Source organism: Pleurodeles waltl, chromosome 5, assembly GCF_031143425.1.
Source record: "Pleurodeles waltl isolate 20211129_DDA chromosome 5, aPleWal1.hap1.20221129, whole genome shotgun sequence".
Classification (NCBI taxonomy): domain Eukaryota; kingdom Metazoa; phylum Chordata; class Amphibia; order Caudata; family Salamandridae; genus Pleurodeles; species Pleurodeles waltl.
In genome coordinates this window covers 1,771,218,243-1,771,233,314 of record NC_090444.1, presented here as the reverse complement: position 1 = coordinate 1,771,233,314, position 15,072 = coordinate 1,771,218,243, and the positions used below count along the sequence as shown (strand labels likewise).

Sequence of the window (15,072 nt, the reverse complement as noted above, 5' to 3'; positions counted from 1 at the left end):
CTCGGGGCAGGTCCACAGTATATAATAGAAGGTTCCCTCTTGCTCGCATTGTCTCAGGCATAACGGGTAGTTTCCCCGGCCCATCTGATGAAGAAGCACCCTGGAGTAGTATGCCCAATGGAGAATTCACAGCCGAATCAATCTAAAACAAGCTTGTATAGCCACCTCCCTGTGGCTTTGTAGAGCCTCCACCCAATCGTCTTCCTCCAGCCCTCCCAAGTCTCCCTCCCAGGCCAACCCTTAAGGAAATCAGTGTGTCAGCAGAAATCATTCATCAGGTTCGTATAGATCATAGAAGTCACCTTCGTCTCCAGCAGTTCCAACAAAAGGCGATCCTCTAGCGGGGCTGAGTGTGGCAGCTGTTCACGTTCCAATATGTGGCGGCATAAGGCATGCCTCGGTTGTAGATATCTATAGCGTTCAGACTCTGCCATGTCATACCCCAGTCTAAGATCTTCAAATGACAAATATGCCTGCTCCCACAAGACATCCCCTAGGTGGTCAATTCCCACCAATGCCCAGTTTTTTAAACTCCTCAGCTCCCCAACCTCCCTCACTGGATCACTGTGCCACAAGGATGTTCTGGCAGTAACGGTATTCCCCCCCCCATCCCAGATATTGTGTCGCCTATTTCCACACCCGCACAGCGGTCTTGGTGTGTGGAGGTAAAGTCCGGCCGCTGGACCACATGTACAATGCTGCTTCATAGCCACAGCTCCCAAGCACATCTCTGTCTACTCGGAACGCTGGGTCCTCCTGTACTGCGAATACCCAGTCATTGATAGTCACTAATTGTGCCACCCAATAATATCTAGTAGTGTTTGGGACAGCCAGGCCTCCTACGTATACCCCTCGTTGTAGCTTACTCAGTGCTATGCAAGAGCCAGCTCTGTCCCACAACAACAATCAGATTTCCTGCTCGAATCACCAGAACACCTCCTGTGGGACCCTGTATGGGATGTTCTCATACAGGAATCGCAGTAGTGACATAATTTTGTAGTGAGCCGCCCTCCCCATTATTGACAGTGGCACGGTGTGCCACAAGTCCACATCCCTGTGCAGTCTATTCAGTTGTGGGAGAAGGTTGGCATCAAAAAAGCGCTTCAGGTCCCTGGTGATGTAGATACTCAAATATATGAACCCATCCCAGACAATGGTGCAGAACATTCGGGTGGTACCATGAGGGGGAGTCCCTGGCCCGCTGGAAGATAAGGAATTTATCCCAATTAATTTGGTATCCCGAATTGTCCCTAAAGACACGATTCTGCAGGATCCTGTCTATGGACCAGCATGGAACAGTGACATACAGCAGTATGTCATCGGCATAGAGAGAGATGCGTTCCTCCCATGCCCCACACATCCTGATACCCTATATCAAGAGTTCCTGACCAATCCTTGCTGCCAGGGGCTCAATTGCAATCTCAGATAACATGGGGGAGAGCGGGCACCCCTGACGAGTGCCCATGCATAGGACAAAGGCTCTAGACAGTGTTGCGTTGACCTCACTTGGACTATGGGCTCCCGGAAGAGGAGAAGGATCCAGCTACAAAAGCTTGGTCCAAATCCCAGTCTCTCGAGGAGTGCAAATATAGAGCGTCACTTAACGTTATCAAAGGCCATTTTGGCGTCAAGAGACAGGAGAGCCGCCTGCTCCGTATCTGGTGAGTTAGTCATATGCAAGAGTCCATAGGGGGACCTCAAATTAAGGTGTGTGTTCCTGAGCAATATGAATCCTGATTGGTCTGGATGTATTAATTTAGAGACGACCTTCTGCAGTCTAATCACGAAGGCCTTCACCAACACCTTGACTTCTGTGTTTAATAAGGAGATAGACCTGTATGAGCCACAGTATACTGGGGATTTCTCTTTTTTCAGAAGTAAAACAATGGTCGCAACCCTGTGCTCTGGCGGCAGACTCCCTCTGTCCCTCGCTTCCAGAAACATGGTCAGCATAGGTTTTGTCAGCTTATCTTTCATGCATTTGAATACTCTGCCGGCAAACCATGTGGTCCCGCCGCCTTGCCTGTCTGAAAGCTTCTCAAGACCAGAGCCACCTGCTCCTCCATTAACTCAGTGCTCAAGGCCTCTCTATCATCCTCCGACAGTCAGGACAAATCAATGTCTTTCAGGAATTCTGTACAACCCACCTCAGTCTCCCGAGTCCCTGACGCATATATCCTTTCGTAATACGCCACAAAGGCCTCTGCAATGTCATTTTCGATGCTCTTCCCAGGACCCATATATTGCCATGTACCGGCCTAGGGGATCCCACAAAGTCTGGGTCGAGATAAAGGGTATTCATTTATTTTAATAAGGAGGGCTATGCCCCTAGAATCAGTGGTGTACCCCGCATGTGCAAACAGGGAGTATCCAAATCTATTTAGTGCCTTATATTGATTTCCCTTCAGGTGCGTCTCCTGAAGGAGTACCACATCGGAGGCTTTCCTTTATAGATACTGTAGAACCACTGGGAGCTTAATTCGATTTCCCTACCCGTTGACATTCCATGTCAGAAGTTGTAGGGAACCATCCATTTCTGGAGCCATTTAAAAATGTTTAAGCCCAATAATAAGTCTTCTGTATGTCGGCCATTCCGCTCTTTCCTTCCTCCCCAACTTGTCCTGCACCTTCTCATCCACCACATCAATTACATTGCATCTGAGCTGCAGTAAAGAATTTAAGGAAACAAATAACCAAAAGACAATGATTCCCAACAAAAAAACTCCACCCACCCTGCCACCCCACTAAGCAGTCTCTGAACTGCTCGCTCCCTGACCTGCGGAGTGCCATTTGCCCATAAGAAAACTTTGATTTGCGTGGGTGGGCCAGCGCCACCTCAAGTGGCCTGCTACACATAGTAAAGAAAACACTATGCTGCTCAGATTCAAAAGTACATGACCGATCCATAGTGTCACTGCATGCTCCATCCCACCCCTCCCTCCCAAGCAAACAAGCAAATCCCTCCTGCCCTTTACTGACAGGGCCAAGCCAAGGGTCAATATAAAGTTCAGGCCAGGGCCTCCAACCCTCCATATTGCTCATATTCGGAAGAAACACTCCAGTAGCCAACCCTGACTAGTCATGATTTGTCCACCTTTCAAAGAACATTTGCACTATAGAGGTGATGTTTGTTCTAGATTCTGTCCAGGATTGTGTATATTTAATGCCTCACCCTCCTTCCCAGGGCCTAGACCTCCCACTCTCTCCTCACGCTTGGTTCCGCGGCTCGAGGAGCACCACCTGTCCAGCCACTCCCACATCTCTTCTGCTGTGGTGAAGTGCCATGTCTTACCCTCTGCTATCACCTGCAAGTGAGCCAGTTACAACATCATGTACTTAAGTTCCCGTTCTCTCTTTAACCACTTGAAAATTGCACCTCTGTCGCTAAACCTGGGGCATGAAATCTGGTAAAAAACGGAAAACAGTGTCCTTGTACTGGAGATGGCTGCGCATCCTGGCCGCCTGCAGAATTGCATCCTTGTCACAGAAGTTGAAGTCCCTCGCAATGATGGCTCTGGGAGGGGCCTCCGGCCTTGGCGGGGGGACAGGCCCTTTCTAAGATAAAGAAATTAGACAGCTGCTTGGGACAAAGCATTTTGGTGATGAGGTCCACCAGGAAAAGAGTAACACACTGCCCCTCAGCCCCTTCCCGGACCCCCACCACCCTGATATTGTTCCTTCTTGCTCTCCCTTCCTGATCCTGAAGTCTGCCCGCCACTTTCTCGTACTCCTTAGTGAGGAACTGCACTTGACTCTCCATTGTGCAAATGCACAATGTCTGCCTCTGCTGTTGTGACCTTTTCGGCAACTTTTTTGAGGTCTGCTCATAGAAGTGTGACATCCACTGTCATGGCTTCCTATTTCCTTTCCATTGATCTTTTTAAGTCTTGGATGGCTGCCATTATCGCCCTTAGTGATGGTTCCTCTCCCTGGCCTCCCCTTCCTTCGTCACCCACCTCGGCCTCCATGGCCAGTATGAGGACAACATATTTGTCCATTTTGTTGGTTTGCGAAGGTGTTTGCCCCTTGTTCCTCACCATGTCGAATCCAAACTTATGGCCCTCAGAGCTCCCCACCTTGCCGGACCCCAACCACCTCAATCAGTTCAACACTCCACCTGGCCCCAGTCCTCCGCTAGATGCTTACAATGCCAGTGGGTGTGGATTCCAGCGCCACCCCAATATCAGCGAAGCACCAGTACTGCTGACTAAATCTCTCAGTCTCTCTCCTTGTCACTGGGAATGATGAACCACCATGCCACACCCCCAGTGCCACTCACTAGTGTACTCCAATCAGGGCCTTTCAATGGCATTCACTAACGTTTAGGGTCCCCCAGCCTCTCCCTTTAATGTCTCTGTCCTGTGGTGTTCTCACCCCTTTAAAGGCTGGTGTTCACTCCAGGCCCTGGCTCTCTCTGATGATGCAGTAGGATCGCAGTCTGGAAGCACTGTAGGCGGGATGAGGGGAAATGGAATGCACCAGGGGGCAAAACAAAGTCTGGCCGGCCTCCCGGCAATCACGCACAGCCCCTTTCCGCCTGGTGGTGTGGACTAAATGTGACAGAAATTCTCCCCGGGCTAAAGTGCATTACTCAGGCCCACTGGATCAGGGCCTCCTTGTGGGGTCTCCACACGAGCACTGCCACTCCCCAGGGCAATCTCCTGTCCCCATTCCCCAGCTGAGGGGGGCGGCATCGCTCACCTGCTTTTGCCGCGCGGTGCCCTCAGTGGCTCCAGGTACTCAGCCGCGGCTCCGTATACTCGCCCGCTACCCCAGCTGTCTCCTCTGGTGTTCAAGTCCTCTGTGTCCACGCCAGGGTGGTGCGTTGTAAGCAGTGTCCCCTGTGAGGGAAGAGTGTGGCCCCCGTCTTGCCCCTCCGATAGCGCCACAGGGCCTGGAACCTCAGGGAGCACCAGGCGTTCCCACTGCCCCTAACCTTTGGACTAATGCTCTCCCAGCCCTCCCCGCAGCCCGTGCCCAGCTAGGACGGCAGCAAGAAGCACCCTACGCTGCTCTGCACCTCCATAGCTCTGGGCCTGCCTCAGCCCGCCACGCGGCCCTCCTCGGCTGACTCTTGTGTTGCAGGATTATGGGTGAGTGTCGGCGGGTGGGGGTCCCGTCTCCAGCCCCCAGTCGATTTCAGTGAGGCAGGCTCCTTCAGACCAGGCAGTGTAATGGGATCATTGGGCGGATTCTAGGGGTATGTCGTTTAGCTGCTGCGGCGCTGGCTGGCACGTAATCAGTATAAAACCCTTTTTAAATGTTTGAGAATGGGATGCCAAACAAATGGAATGCAATCTGGGAATAAGATAGTGCTCTTGGATTCCAAACACCAAGGCCCCCCCTAGGTTGAAGGGGTCCATCTCCATTCTTTGTTAGCTAATCCCATGTATTTAACGTTGACCTCAAAGGCCCCTGAAATAAATATAATGAAGTCACTTCTCCCTCGACCAGAATTACTCTAAATCAAAGTCAAATTACTACAGTTATGCCATGTAGATCTACAATTTCGGAAAGAAAAATAATAAAATGCTTTCTTTGTTTTGTTGGATAAAAATATGCATTCCTTTGAAAGTTTCTACACAATTCCCTTGAGATATTTAAACCCTCAACCAAGGCCCAGGCAAAACTGTGGGATTGCACCTTTTTCTATGACGTTACACCTACTTTTGGCAACTAAAGTTCTCTTCCTCGTGTTCAATTCCTCAGTTCCTCCAAGGACATGCCTGACACGTCCATATACGCCGACATGTGGCAGGGCAGCCCACAGGAAGAACGATGCAATGTGAATCAGCTGATGAACTAGTCAACATGGCTGGGGTGTGGGAGGAACTCGGCGGAGGCAAAGTAGTGGTACAACAATGAGCATTGATCTTTAGCAGGTCATGGCATAGACAGTCAGAAACTGAGTGATCAGATCAGGAAGTGTTTTATTAAGTGGGTTGAGAAGGGACAGGCACAGGGAAGTGAGATGAGCACTCGCACAGAGGGCACACAGTGCTTTTGCCAAAGCTGGCCTCAGTGAAAATTAAACCAGGGCATCACAGAACAACAGAGTAGAAGTAGAGTGTCTTCTCTTGCCATGTTAGTTTCCTCAGTAAAAATGTGACACATTATAACAAAGTTACATTTGTTGCTTCAAAACAAAAGATGTACCTGTCCTTTGGCAACTTGCGTAACTAAGGGCCTGATTTAGATCTTGCCAGTGTTACCTCCAAGCCATGTCGGTTGCGGACCCAAAAAGACAGTCAAGTCGACGATGTTCCGCCCGCCGTATTTAGATGTATTGCAGCTGAGATGCAGGCCGCCACAATGCAGCGCCCTTCCTAGCTGTCAGGCAGGCGGGTTCCGGCCGACCATATTAGATGTTACAGCTCTACAGGCTGTGTCAAACCAGCGGATTGCTGACTGAGGGAGGCCATTGCTAGACCCAGTGGACATCGTACAATGGCAGTGGCTATGGAATACAACTAAGTCTCACACACACGCTGTACCTTAGCCACATGTGTCCCCCTGCACATCACACAACACAGCACATCACATACACACCATTACCCATACATGCAGCAAACACACACTGCCATATATCCATGACACAGCATACACCCACAATTGACATTGCACCCACACAACACAACCACAAAAACTAAGACAACTACACACTCAGCTACACAAATACACTAACTCAGAGGCACAACTGCACATATCACGACAACGTCTGGCACTTAACAACAATACTCACTTGAATGTATCACACAGCAGCGCAACATACACAACAGCATCGATCCCACATGCAAGTGACACACATACAGACCCAACCACACAACCACTCCACCTCCCTCCACCCCAACTAGCCAATCGAATTGCACACACACATACACGTACTGACTCACATACACAACAGGTAGCACAACCTTCCCAGTACAGGTCCCCTTGCAATTAGCACACATGGACACCGTTGGCAAGTGTGATTGTACCATTAGTGTGGTGCTAGCATTCATTTGGCACTGAATAATGACACCACAAAGACAGTTGTGTATGTGTGCGATATGCATTTTTTGCCAGTGTGTCCTCATCCATGTCTGACACCATTGTGTACCTGACATATGCATGTCACAGTAATTTTTAGAAATGACTGTGACATGTATATGCCAGCAGTGGCCCCTAACTCCTGTGCAGTGCCCACCCAATGTATCCTGGCAATATGCCATGCCTACCTTAGAGTCCAGAGACGTGGGAGGCGATGTGTTTTCTCCATAGGTCGGTGGCAGCAGCGACAGAAGGTCTTGTCCAGTCGTGTTCAGTTGAAAACAAAAGTGGAATTTGGGGAAAGGTCAGTTTTTACCATATTTCCTCCCCAATCTGCCAACTCAAGTATGGAGGTCGGAATGCTATTTTTTGCTTGTCAGTAAGGCACATCCAAGTCTGCAAGCGGTAACGGTACCAGGAGTCCTGCCATCTGCCACTTTTCCCTGTGGCGCCATCAAAGTGGGCAGTGTTTCTTGATGGAAACGGCAGAACGAATGCAGCTGATTGCCTATGGGCCTGCCAACATCTAAATGCGGCGTGCGGAACGTCATGGCGGCAGACAGGTTTTCAGTCAAAAAAACGACGGCTGGATGGTTACCGCCAACATCTAAAACAGGCCCTAAATTCCTTCAAATAAATACAATTTCGACCTCGAAGGTGTCCCTAAAAACAGCACAAAGTCTCCTGAACAATTTATGTGGATACCCAAAACACCTTTTAATAAACGGAGAAATGGGAATGAACTATTTATTGCCTGTCCTACTGACAACACTCTAGCTCTCACTACATTGTGGGTCTGTTAGCCTTACACACAACCTATTTCAGCATATGGTTCTACACATTATCTATGTCAGACTAGCCAGGCTACACCTGATGAGTCCCTCTTGATCAGAAACGTAACCCTGATGTTTGTATAGAATTCACCAATTTTTTGTCCACAAGGTTGGGTACCAGGGTTGCCCAAATTACCTTGTTGTGAACTTCAGGTCTTGCAGAACAAGTTGCGATATGATATGCTGACTCCTCAAACAAGCCTCTTTGGGTTGATCAAAAGTTAAGTCCTTTTGCGGTACGAGAACCAAATGTTGTCTTCAGTACAATAACTTTTTGTTGGCCCCACTCTCTCCCCCCTGAACTGACATCAGTCTCCAAATTGTTAGGAGAAATATTTGTAATATACATATTCTTGAAAAGAATCCTGACCAATAGATAGAGTTCGAAATAAATATAAATAGGTTGTTCCTCATATATATATATTAAAGGTGCATATGTACACATTAGTGCTTGAGGTGTCTGTTACCATGATGCTGGCTAATGAATAAATGACTACGAAGGTGTGTGTGTGTGTTATTCTGTGTTGCCTCTGAGGCACTCTATAAATTGAAGGGCTAGCTGAACCTGGCTCCAGTGACAGAAGGGGGATAGGATACTTTGATGAACAATGTCCATCGGGAGCATAGCACATGAGGATCTTTTAGCCATGTGAGCAGCCATTTCATGTGATTCTCATGCTTCACTCTGTCGTCTCTTCTTCGGTGTTAAAGGGAGCAGAAGGAGAAAGGGCTCCGCAGCGTGAGGTGCCTGGCGTCCTGCCACTCACACGTCCTCTTCTCCAGGCTCCATGATGTTACCCTGGCAGTCACAAAGGAGGTAATGTATGGTTTTTGCGCCACCACTAGTTCAATCCAGTGGATTTCTGCAAAGATCGTAATGTGTGTGTGAATGCCTGTTTGTGTGCACGCGTGTGTGTGTATGCTTCCCTGTGTCTGTGTGCACCTGTGCATACATAGTCCTAAGTAGAACTTTTACCTCCTTTGGAAATACTATGAAATACTATTAGAAATACTGCTTTACGTTGAAATTTTCAGCTAACTTGTCTCTTGAAAGGGTTCTGTATTCATATATCTTTCTGATAAAGAAGAAAGCGAGAGGCGGTCTCTTTCTCTGGGGCGCTAACAGTCAGTACTCGGGGTATTCAGTCCGTAACAGAAAGTAGTGGTCAGTTAATTATCCTTGACTATCTGGGAAGACATGAACTACAGTCCAGGGCTTGGCTGAAGAGTAGGTGCGTGCGGTGAGTCTAGGGACAGTTATCACATTGACTATAAAGTATAACTATGCATCCAAGTTTTTGTGTTCACACTAACAATTTGTGAACACAGAAACATACTATCTCATGTAACTTAAATATATTTATTAAATAAACAGTTGAAATGGGTGCACAACGCTACATCTAACACAATGCACCAGTGTATCATAAAGTATTATATGATGAACCAGTAAGGTGAGGGTGAGAGTGAGAATGGCAATCTCATGTGGGTACCAGCTAGCAGTGCTAAGATGTTAGGCGCTATAAGTCATGAAACCAGGCCACCTGCCTGAGTGTCCATGACCAGCTAATGTTCATAAGGCTTCAACGATTGTGCTTGTGATGAAGAGTGACAATGACAAGGCATCAATACAATGCAGCAGGAATACAGATACAACAGGGTTTACAAAGCGCTACTGTCTGCAAAGCCTGAAACAAACACCGTAATTGGAATGGAGGGTTTTTCCTCTGTATCTGACTGATTTATATCTTAGATTTCAAGTACGTTTTCAACCTCAAAAATCACATACATCTAAAACAACACGAAGCAGACCGACGCACTCTGGCAAATACAACTTGGAGTTGGTGTGTTGGCCTTGCACCCTTGAATAAGATACGCCACATCTCGGGAGCACATACGTTGACCACAGCAAACCACCCAAGTCCTGAACTACCATGCACAGCAAAAAAACAACAAAGATAAATGCTAAAAATAAAACAAGATGGTGCAGAGATGGATGTACTGTCCAGGCTGACTCTCCACCATGTCATGGGTCCACCTGCTTCGTGTTACCTGTGCTTGTCAGCACAACATTGCAGGCAAGCAGAGCTTTGGTGGTCCCACATACCTAGTCCTAAGCACGAAGAAGTGGGCAACCTATGACTCCGCATCTTCAAACACCCGGAGAGAGAAAAGATGAGAGTATGTGTAAGAGAGAGAAAAAGAAAAAGCTAATGGTGAAGAGAGAGAAAAAGGAGGCAGAAAGAAATGAATGTATTAAAGTAGATGATACCTGTTGTAAAATGAAAATAAAATATGTATTTTAAAAAAGAGAGAAAAAGGGAGGAGGGAAAAATAGGGAAAGAGAGGGAGAGAGTACGAGGGAGATGGACAGAGAGAGGTAGTATGAGCAAGAAGCAAGGAAAGGAGGGCGGAATGGTTTAATGATTTCTAGTCAAACCAAAACCAAGTCAGTTTTCCCCACTCCAGTTGTCATATTTCGATGTAATCTTATATTGACTCCTTCAGTAAGAGTATATTTTCCTGCAACGTCCAATCAAGCACACACCTCTGATACCATGTGCTGATATCTGTTCCACTTACGCTACTGCATCCATCCACACACTTTTCTTGACCTGCTATTGCTCTTCAGATAGATGTGCCCACCACTCATACCCTGGGCACTCAGAAGCCCTTCTAACTTCCCTGGCACATGGATGCTGTCCATGCTTATCTGGTGTCTACGCAGACACTCTCTCAGCACACATGGTGTCAAGTGAAACTCATCGCACCTATGTGCCCGCAACAAACACCCTTGATGTCCAAGGTCCCTTTGTACAACTTATAAGCATCAGTTGCCCTCCTTAGACCCTTGTCATTCCTCTGATCTTGATTGCCCAGTTGTTCACCTTTCCTTCTCATATTTAGACTGCCTTGTATCTCTGCCTTTCTATCACTCATGCTCCGATACAAAAACTGAGGGACAGACAACTTAGATCCTGCTAAAGTACTTTTTTCATTATAAACTCTGATGAAAAAAACCAGGGGTATGATTTAAAACATTTGGAACTACTGATTCACACACAGGATCGTCACTTGTTAAAACAAGCATTTACAATGTAATGGGTCTCACGTTTGCTCGAGTGAGAGCTATTAGCATTGTAAATTCCTAATTGGACTTTTCTTGCCACATAAATTGAAAATGAAATGTAAAACAGTTGACATAAGCAAGCCGATTCAAAGCGCCACGGCTGCCGTAAGCATGAGCGCGAAGGAGAGACACAAAATGAAAAAGAAGTTATCTCGCAGTCAAATGTATTAGCAAAAATTAAATTATCCATGTAACAGGATCGATGGCCAAGGCTGTAACAAAACTGCCCCAAGGAGGGACAAACATAAAGTATTTACCAATGATAACAAAGGATTTTTGAATGGTAAGCCCATGAATGAGTGATAGTGATGGGCGTGCAGTGGGTGTGGTTAAAAGCTCACAAATAGATTACAACAAGCCAGAGCACTTCTCGCCCGACCTAAAAAGGCTTACTGCATAAAATGCAGAAGGCCTCAATCACAACAGTGACCAAAACAATTGTTAATATTTTTTTTTATTGTAGGTTTGCTGGAAAATGTTGGCCTTTTAAGTCTATCTCGGACACCACCTTCCCCCAAGTATAACTTACATGTAGTCAAGACTTGAAAAATGACTCTTGCATTGTTTTATCATCTGTTCTCGACTTCCTATGCACTTAACTAAAGTCTCTATTCAGCTAATTTTTGTATGGTCAATAAATGTCGCTTCAAACAGTCTAATATTTCAACCTTGTCAAACAAAGTAAACAAAATACAATAAGGGCAATGTTGTCCTACTAAGGAACCGGAAATAAGATACAGAGATTACTCTCTGACGTGGACATCCACTAAAGTGTTTTTCTTTTTTGCGCAGCCTTCCCATGAGGAACATACTGACCCACTGTACCAAAAAGCAAAACTGATTGACCCTCTTGCTTCCTGATTTAAGTGAACTGAACACAACTATACACAGGATGCATTATTGGTGATTTGCAGGGCTTTTTAAAAAAACTTTCCACTCAGTGTAGCTCATACATGTTTCACATAATAATAATGCATTAATTCCGTCACCCTAGGCTTCCTTAAATATGAATGGGACCTACTGATTGAATGAACAAATAACAGTCAACTACAATGATAGAAAAGACACACATATCTAATTGCCAATTAAATGTTTACATATGTGCTAGCAGTAATTTCCCTACAAACATAATGTAGTCTTGGCTACTTGAATCAGTGCCTTAAGGGTAATTCATACTTAAACGCTTCTAACATCTTGAAAGAGTTCCATAATTCGTATGGGCTACATGTACCAAGAAATAAATTGCAAGACACTGTCTTTCCTACCACCTAGAATATCTGCATTAGTGCAAGGGCAAGCTCTGCATTAAGAATGCCTGTAAATGATAATATTAGTATTGCATTGTATAGCTCTTCATATCCCAGATGAGGCGTTGACATGCTGTGATTTACATCGGCTTCCTGTCTGCCCTTTTGGAGTGTGTGGTTGGTAGCATGTGTGCTGTAGTTTGGCCTGTATGAAAGGTGTGGTGCGTGATGATGGAAGACATGTCCTAATTATGGCACGACCAACTGGTAGCTGCACATAACCGTGATGTTTTGTAGAATAGTGTGAGAATGGACATGATTGTACATGTGGATATACACACTTTTTATTTTTGGAGTGGGTGGTGTCATTCAATAATCCAAGACTTTTTGAGAGCGGTATAGCCAAGAATGTGGCTTTGTCTATACCATCACATACGCCTTCACCTTCCTGCATGTTGAGCAGCATACACCACATTACAGTGCATTCATTCAAAGTTTGGTTTCATTACATTTATTAACAGTGCGTTCCTTTTTTGTATTCTGCCTTTTGGGTTTGTTGTCAGCATTTCTTGTCTGTTTGAGTTCTGTTGAGATAGCTGCATGCCCAAACAATACTTTCAAATAGTACACCTATCCAGACTTAGCCCCGTCAAGAACCTTTGTACAGAATGAAAAGGTAGAGTAGCATGCTCAGAATTGTCTGTATGTAGCATTTTCCTTTCAAGTTTTCATTTCTTTTTATAGGTTAGCAACCTACGCTCCAAGGTGTCCCGCCATGCAATAAGGACTCTTGGAGAACTCTTCAAGACTCTAAAGAGGAACATGGACCAAGAAGTGGAAGAGGTGGCCCGAGTCCTGCTCCATAAAATAGGAGACTCCAACGAGTTCATTCGGGAAGAGGCTGATCGATCTCTGATGATCATGGTGGAGAATGTGTCACCTTCAAAGGCATTGGCTGCGCTCATTGCAGGTGGTGTGAAGTAAGGCCCTCGTCACTTTATTTCATGAGCACAGAAGAGTTTTGTTCAGGGAAGGTCTTATCAAGCACTAGCATACATACTGATGCTATTGATGGTGCTTGCACCTACTGATATTGCCTGTGGTCTTAAGACACAATGTTTTCCCAATAGGATTAGTATTTGAGATTTTAAAATGTATTTGCAGCATGTATAAGAAAGATCAGATCATGATTTTCATTAGTCATGTGATTTAAAGTGAACTTTTAAGTACAAAAAATGGTCTGTAAGCCCCTAAAACATTTTTAGTTATTTGTTCCAAATGACTGACGGGCAGAGTTTTATCTCTTGGAATTTCCCCACATTGGATCAAGAATCATTCCTCAATATTAAGAAGGTGAGAAGCTACCAAAAACAACCTGAATATTTACAATATAAATTATCCAGCTGTATTCCTGGTACAGGCAGAACTAACTGCTATCACATTTTCAACCACATATGTTTCTTATCTCACATCCATCTTTGGCTAGTTTCTATTTTGATACATATGTTGTATTTTACTGGAATAGTGGAGGCAGTCACCAGTTTACTTAAACTGACCCAGCATCCCATCACAGATTCTCACTTCAAAGAACACTGAAGGAGGATTATGCATCACTTTGATTTTACTACATTTTCTAAAAAAATAAGCATTTAGCAAATAATTCCCTAGCTTATCAACAACAGTGCAGGACAATTTCTCCATAGCAGAAATGCCCCCTACTTTGTGAGTCAAATCCATTCTTGATCCCAAATTATCATTCTCCCACCTTGTGGTCAAGCTATCTCTATTTCAAACACTGTGTCCCAGCAGTCATATCCTTCATCTAGCTGTGAATTTCACCTTGTGAGTTTCTTGTCTCTTTCATGTCCAACATGTAGTAGTATGTGCATGCCTCAATGTTACATGTTCAGCACTCACTAGAAGTGGCCTTAAATGTTGTTTATATGTTCTGTGATACAAGGTGTATACTGTATAACATAGGAGTTAAAACCAAACCTATTTTACTTCAGCAGTGATGAAACCGAGCTTTTCACTGTGTTCCAACAGATTTGAATGCATCATTTCTGGGTAGACTTTCGCCAACATTGTTATTCCATTGCACCAATGCTAGATTGCTATAGTTGCAGCTATCAGTGCTAAGACAGGCTGTACACAAAGTTCTGGGACACTCATTACGTTACCACTTGAAAAGGCATTAATTTGCTTTTTAGACTTTTACTCATTTCTGGTAATATTCCCGCTACCAATCCTGATTTTTTAAAACAGATTTGTATTCTGTAAGCTTACATACATTTAGGGGTGTGCGGAACTTGCAGAGTTTCACTCTGCTGAATTCCGCTGAGTTATATAAAAACTCCGTGAAATTCTGCAGAGTTCTGCCAAAGGGTGGAAAATATGCAGCTTGCACAGCAATTTAGTGACAGTAGGGTGCAAAGCACTGAAAAATCAGTGCGAACGGCACTGGGTGTTGCATATGAGCGTGCAGCCATTCAAGTTGATTTTGCTGCTGTTCAAGTAGAAAATCTACTCAAGTGGCAACAAATGTACTGACTGTGACAACGCTCGACCCTCCATGTTAGAAAATCACGCTAGGAGATGTCCTATTTCGTTCACACTCGCCAGCTCACATTTTCTGGAACCTCATGGGAGAAAAATTCCACCACCCATCGATTGGCAGAATTAGGCCAGAGCTCTGCGTTAAAAGTAACTTGGAGTGACCAAAATACTACCAATTTCGCAGGTAGAGTGAAACATTCTGTCTACACCTACTTACGATGTTGATAGTGATACTTGTTATTTAACTGACAAAAATCGATAGAATGATATACTGTTTGAC

General features: G+C 45.3%; 1 protein-coding gene across 5 annotated transcripts in view; it reads left to right on the top strand.

Moving 5' to 3' along the window:
* TOGARAM2 (TOG array regulator of axonemal microtubules 2) overlaps positions 1–15,072 on the top strand; it is a 447,421-nt gene that overhangs the window by 358,725 nt on the left and 73,624 nt on the right. For all 5 annotated transcript variants that reach the window (XM_069236205.1, XM_069236204.1, XM_069236208.1 and 2 more), the window contains 2 exons: positions 8,574–8,679; positions 12,981–13,216. In XM_069236205.1, the coding sequence (XP_069092306.1) occupies positions 8,574–8,679; positions 12,981–13,216 (342 nt within the window). The remainder of the gene's footprint in view (positions 1–8,573; positions 8,680–12,980; positions 13,217–15,072) is intronic.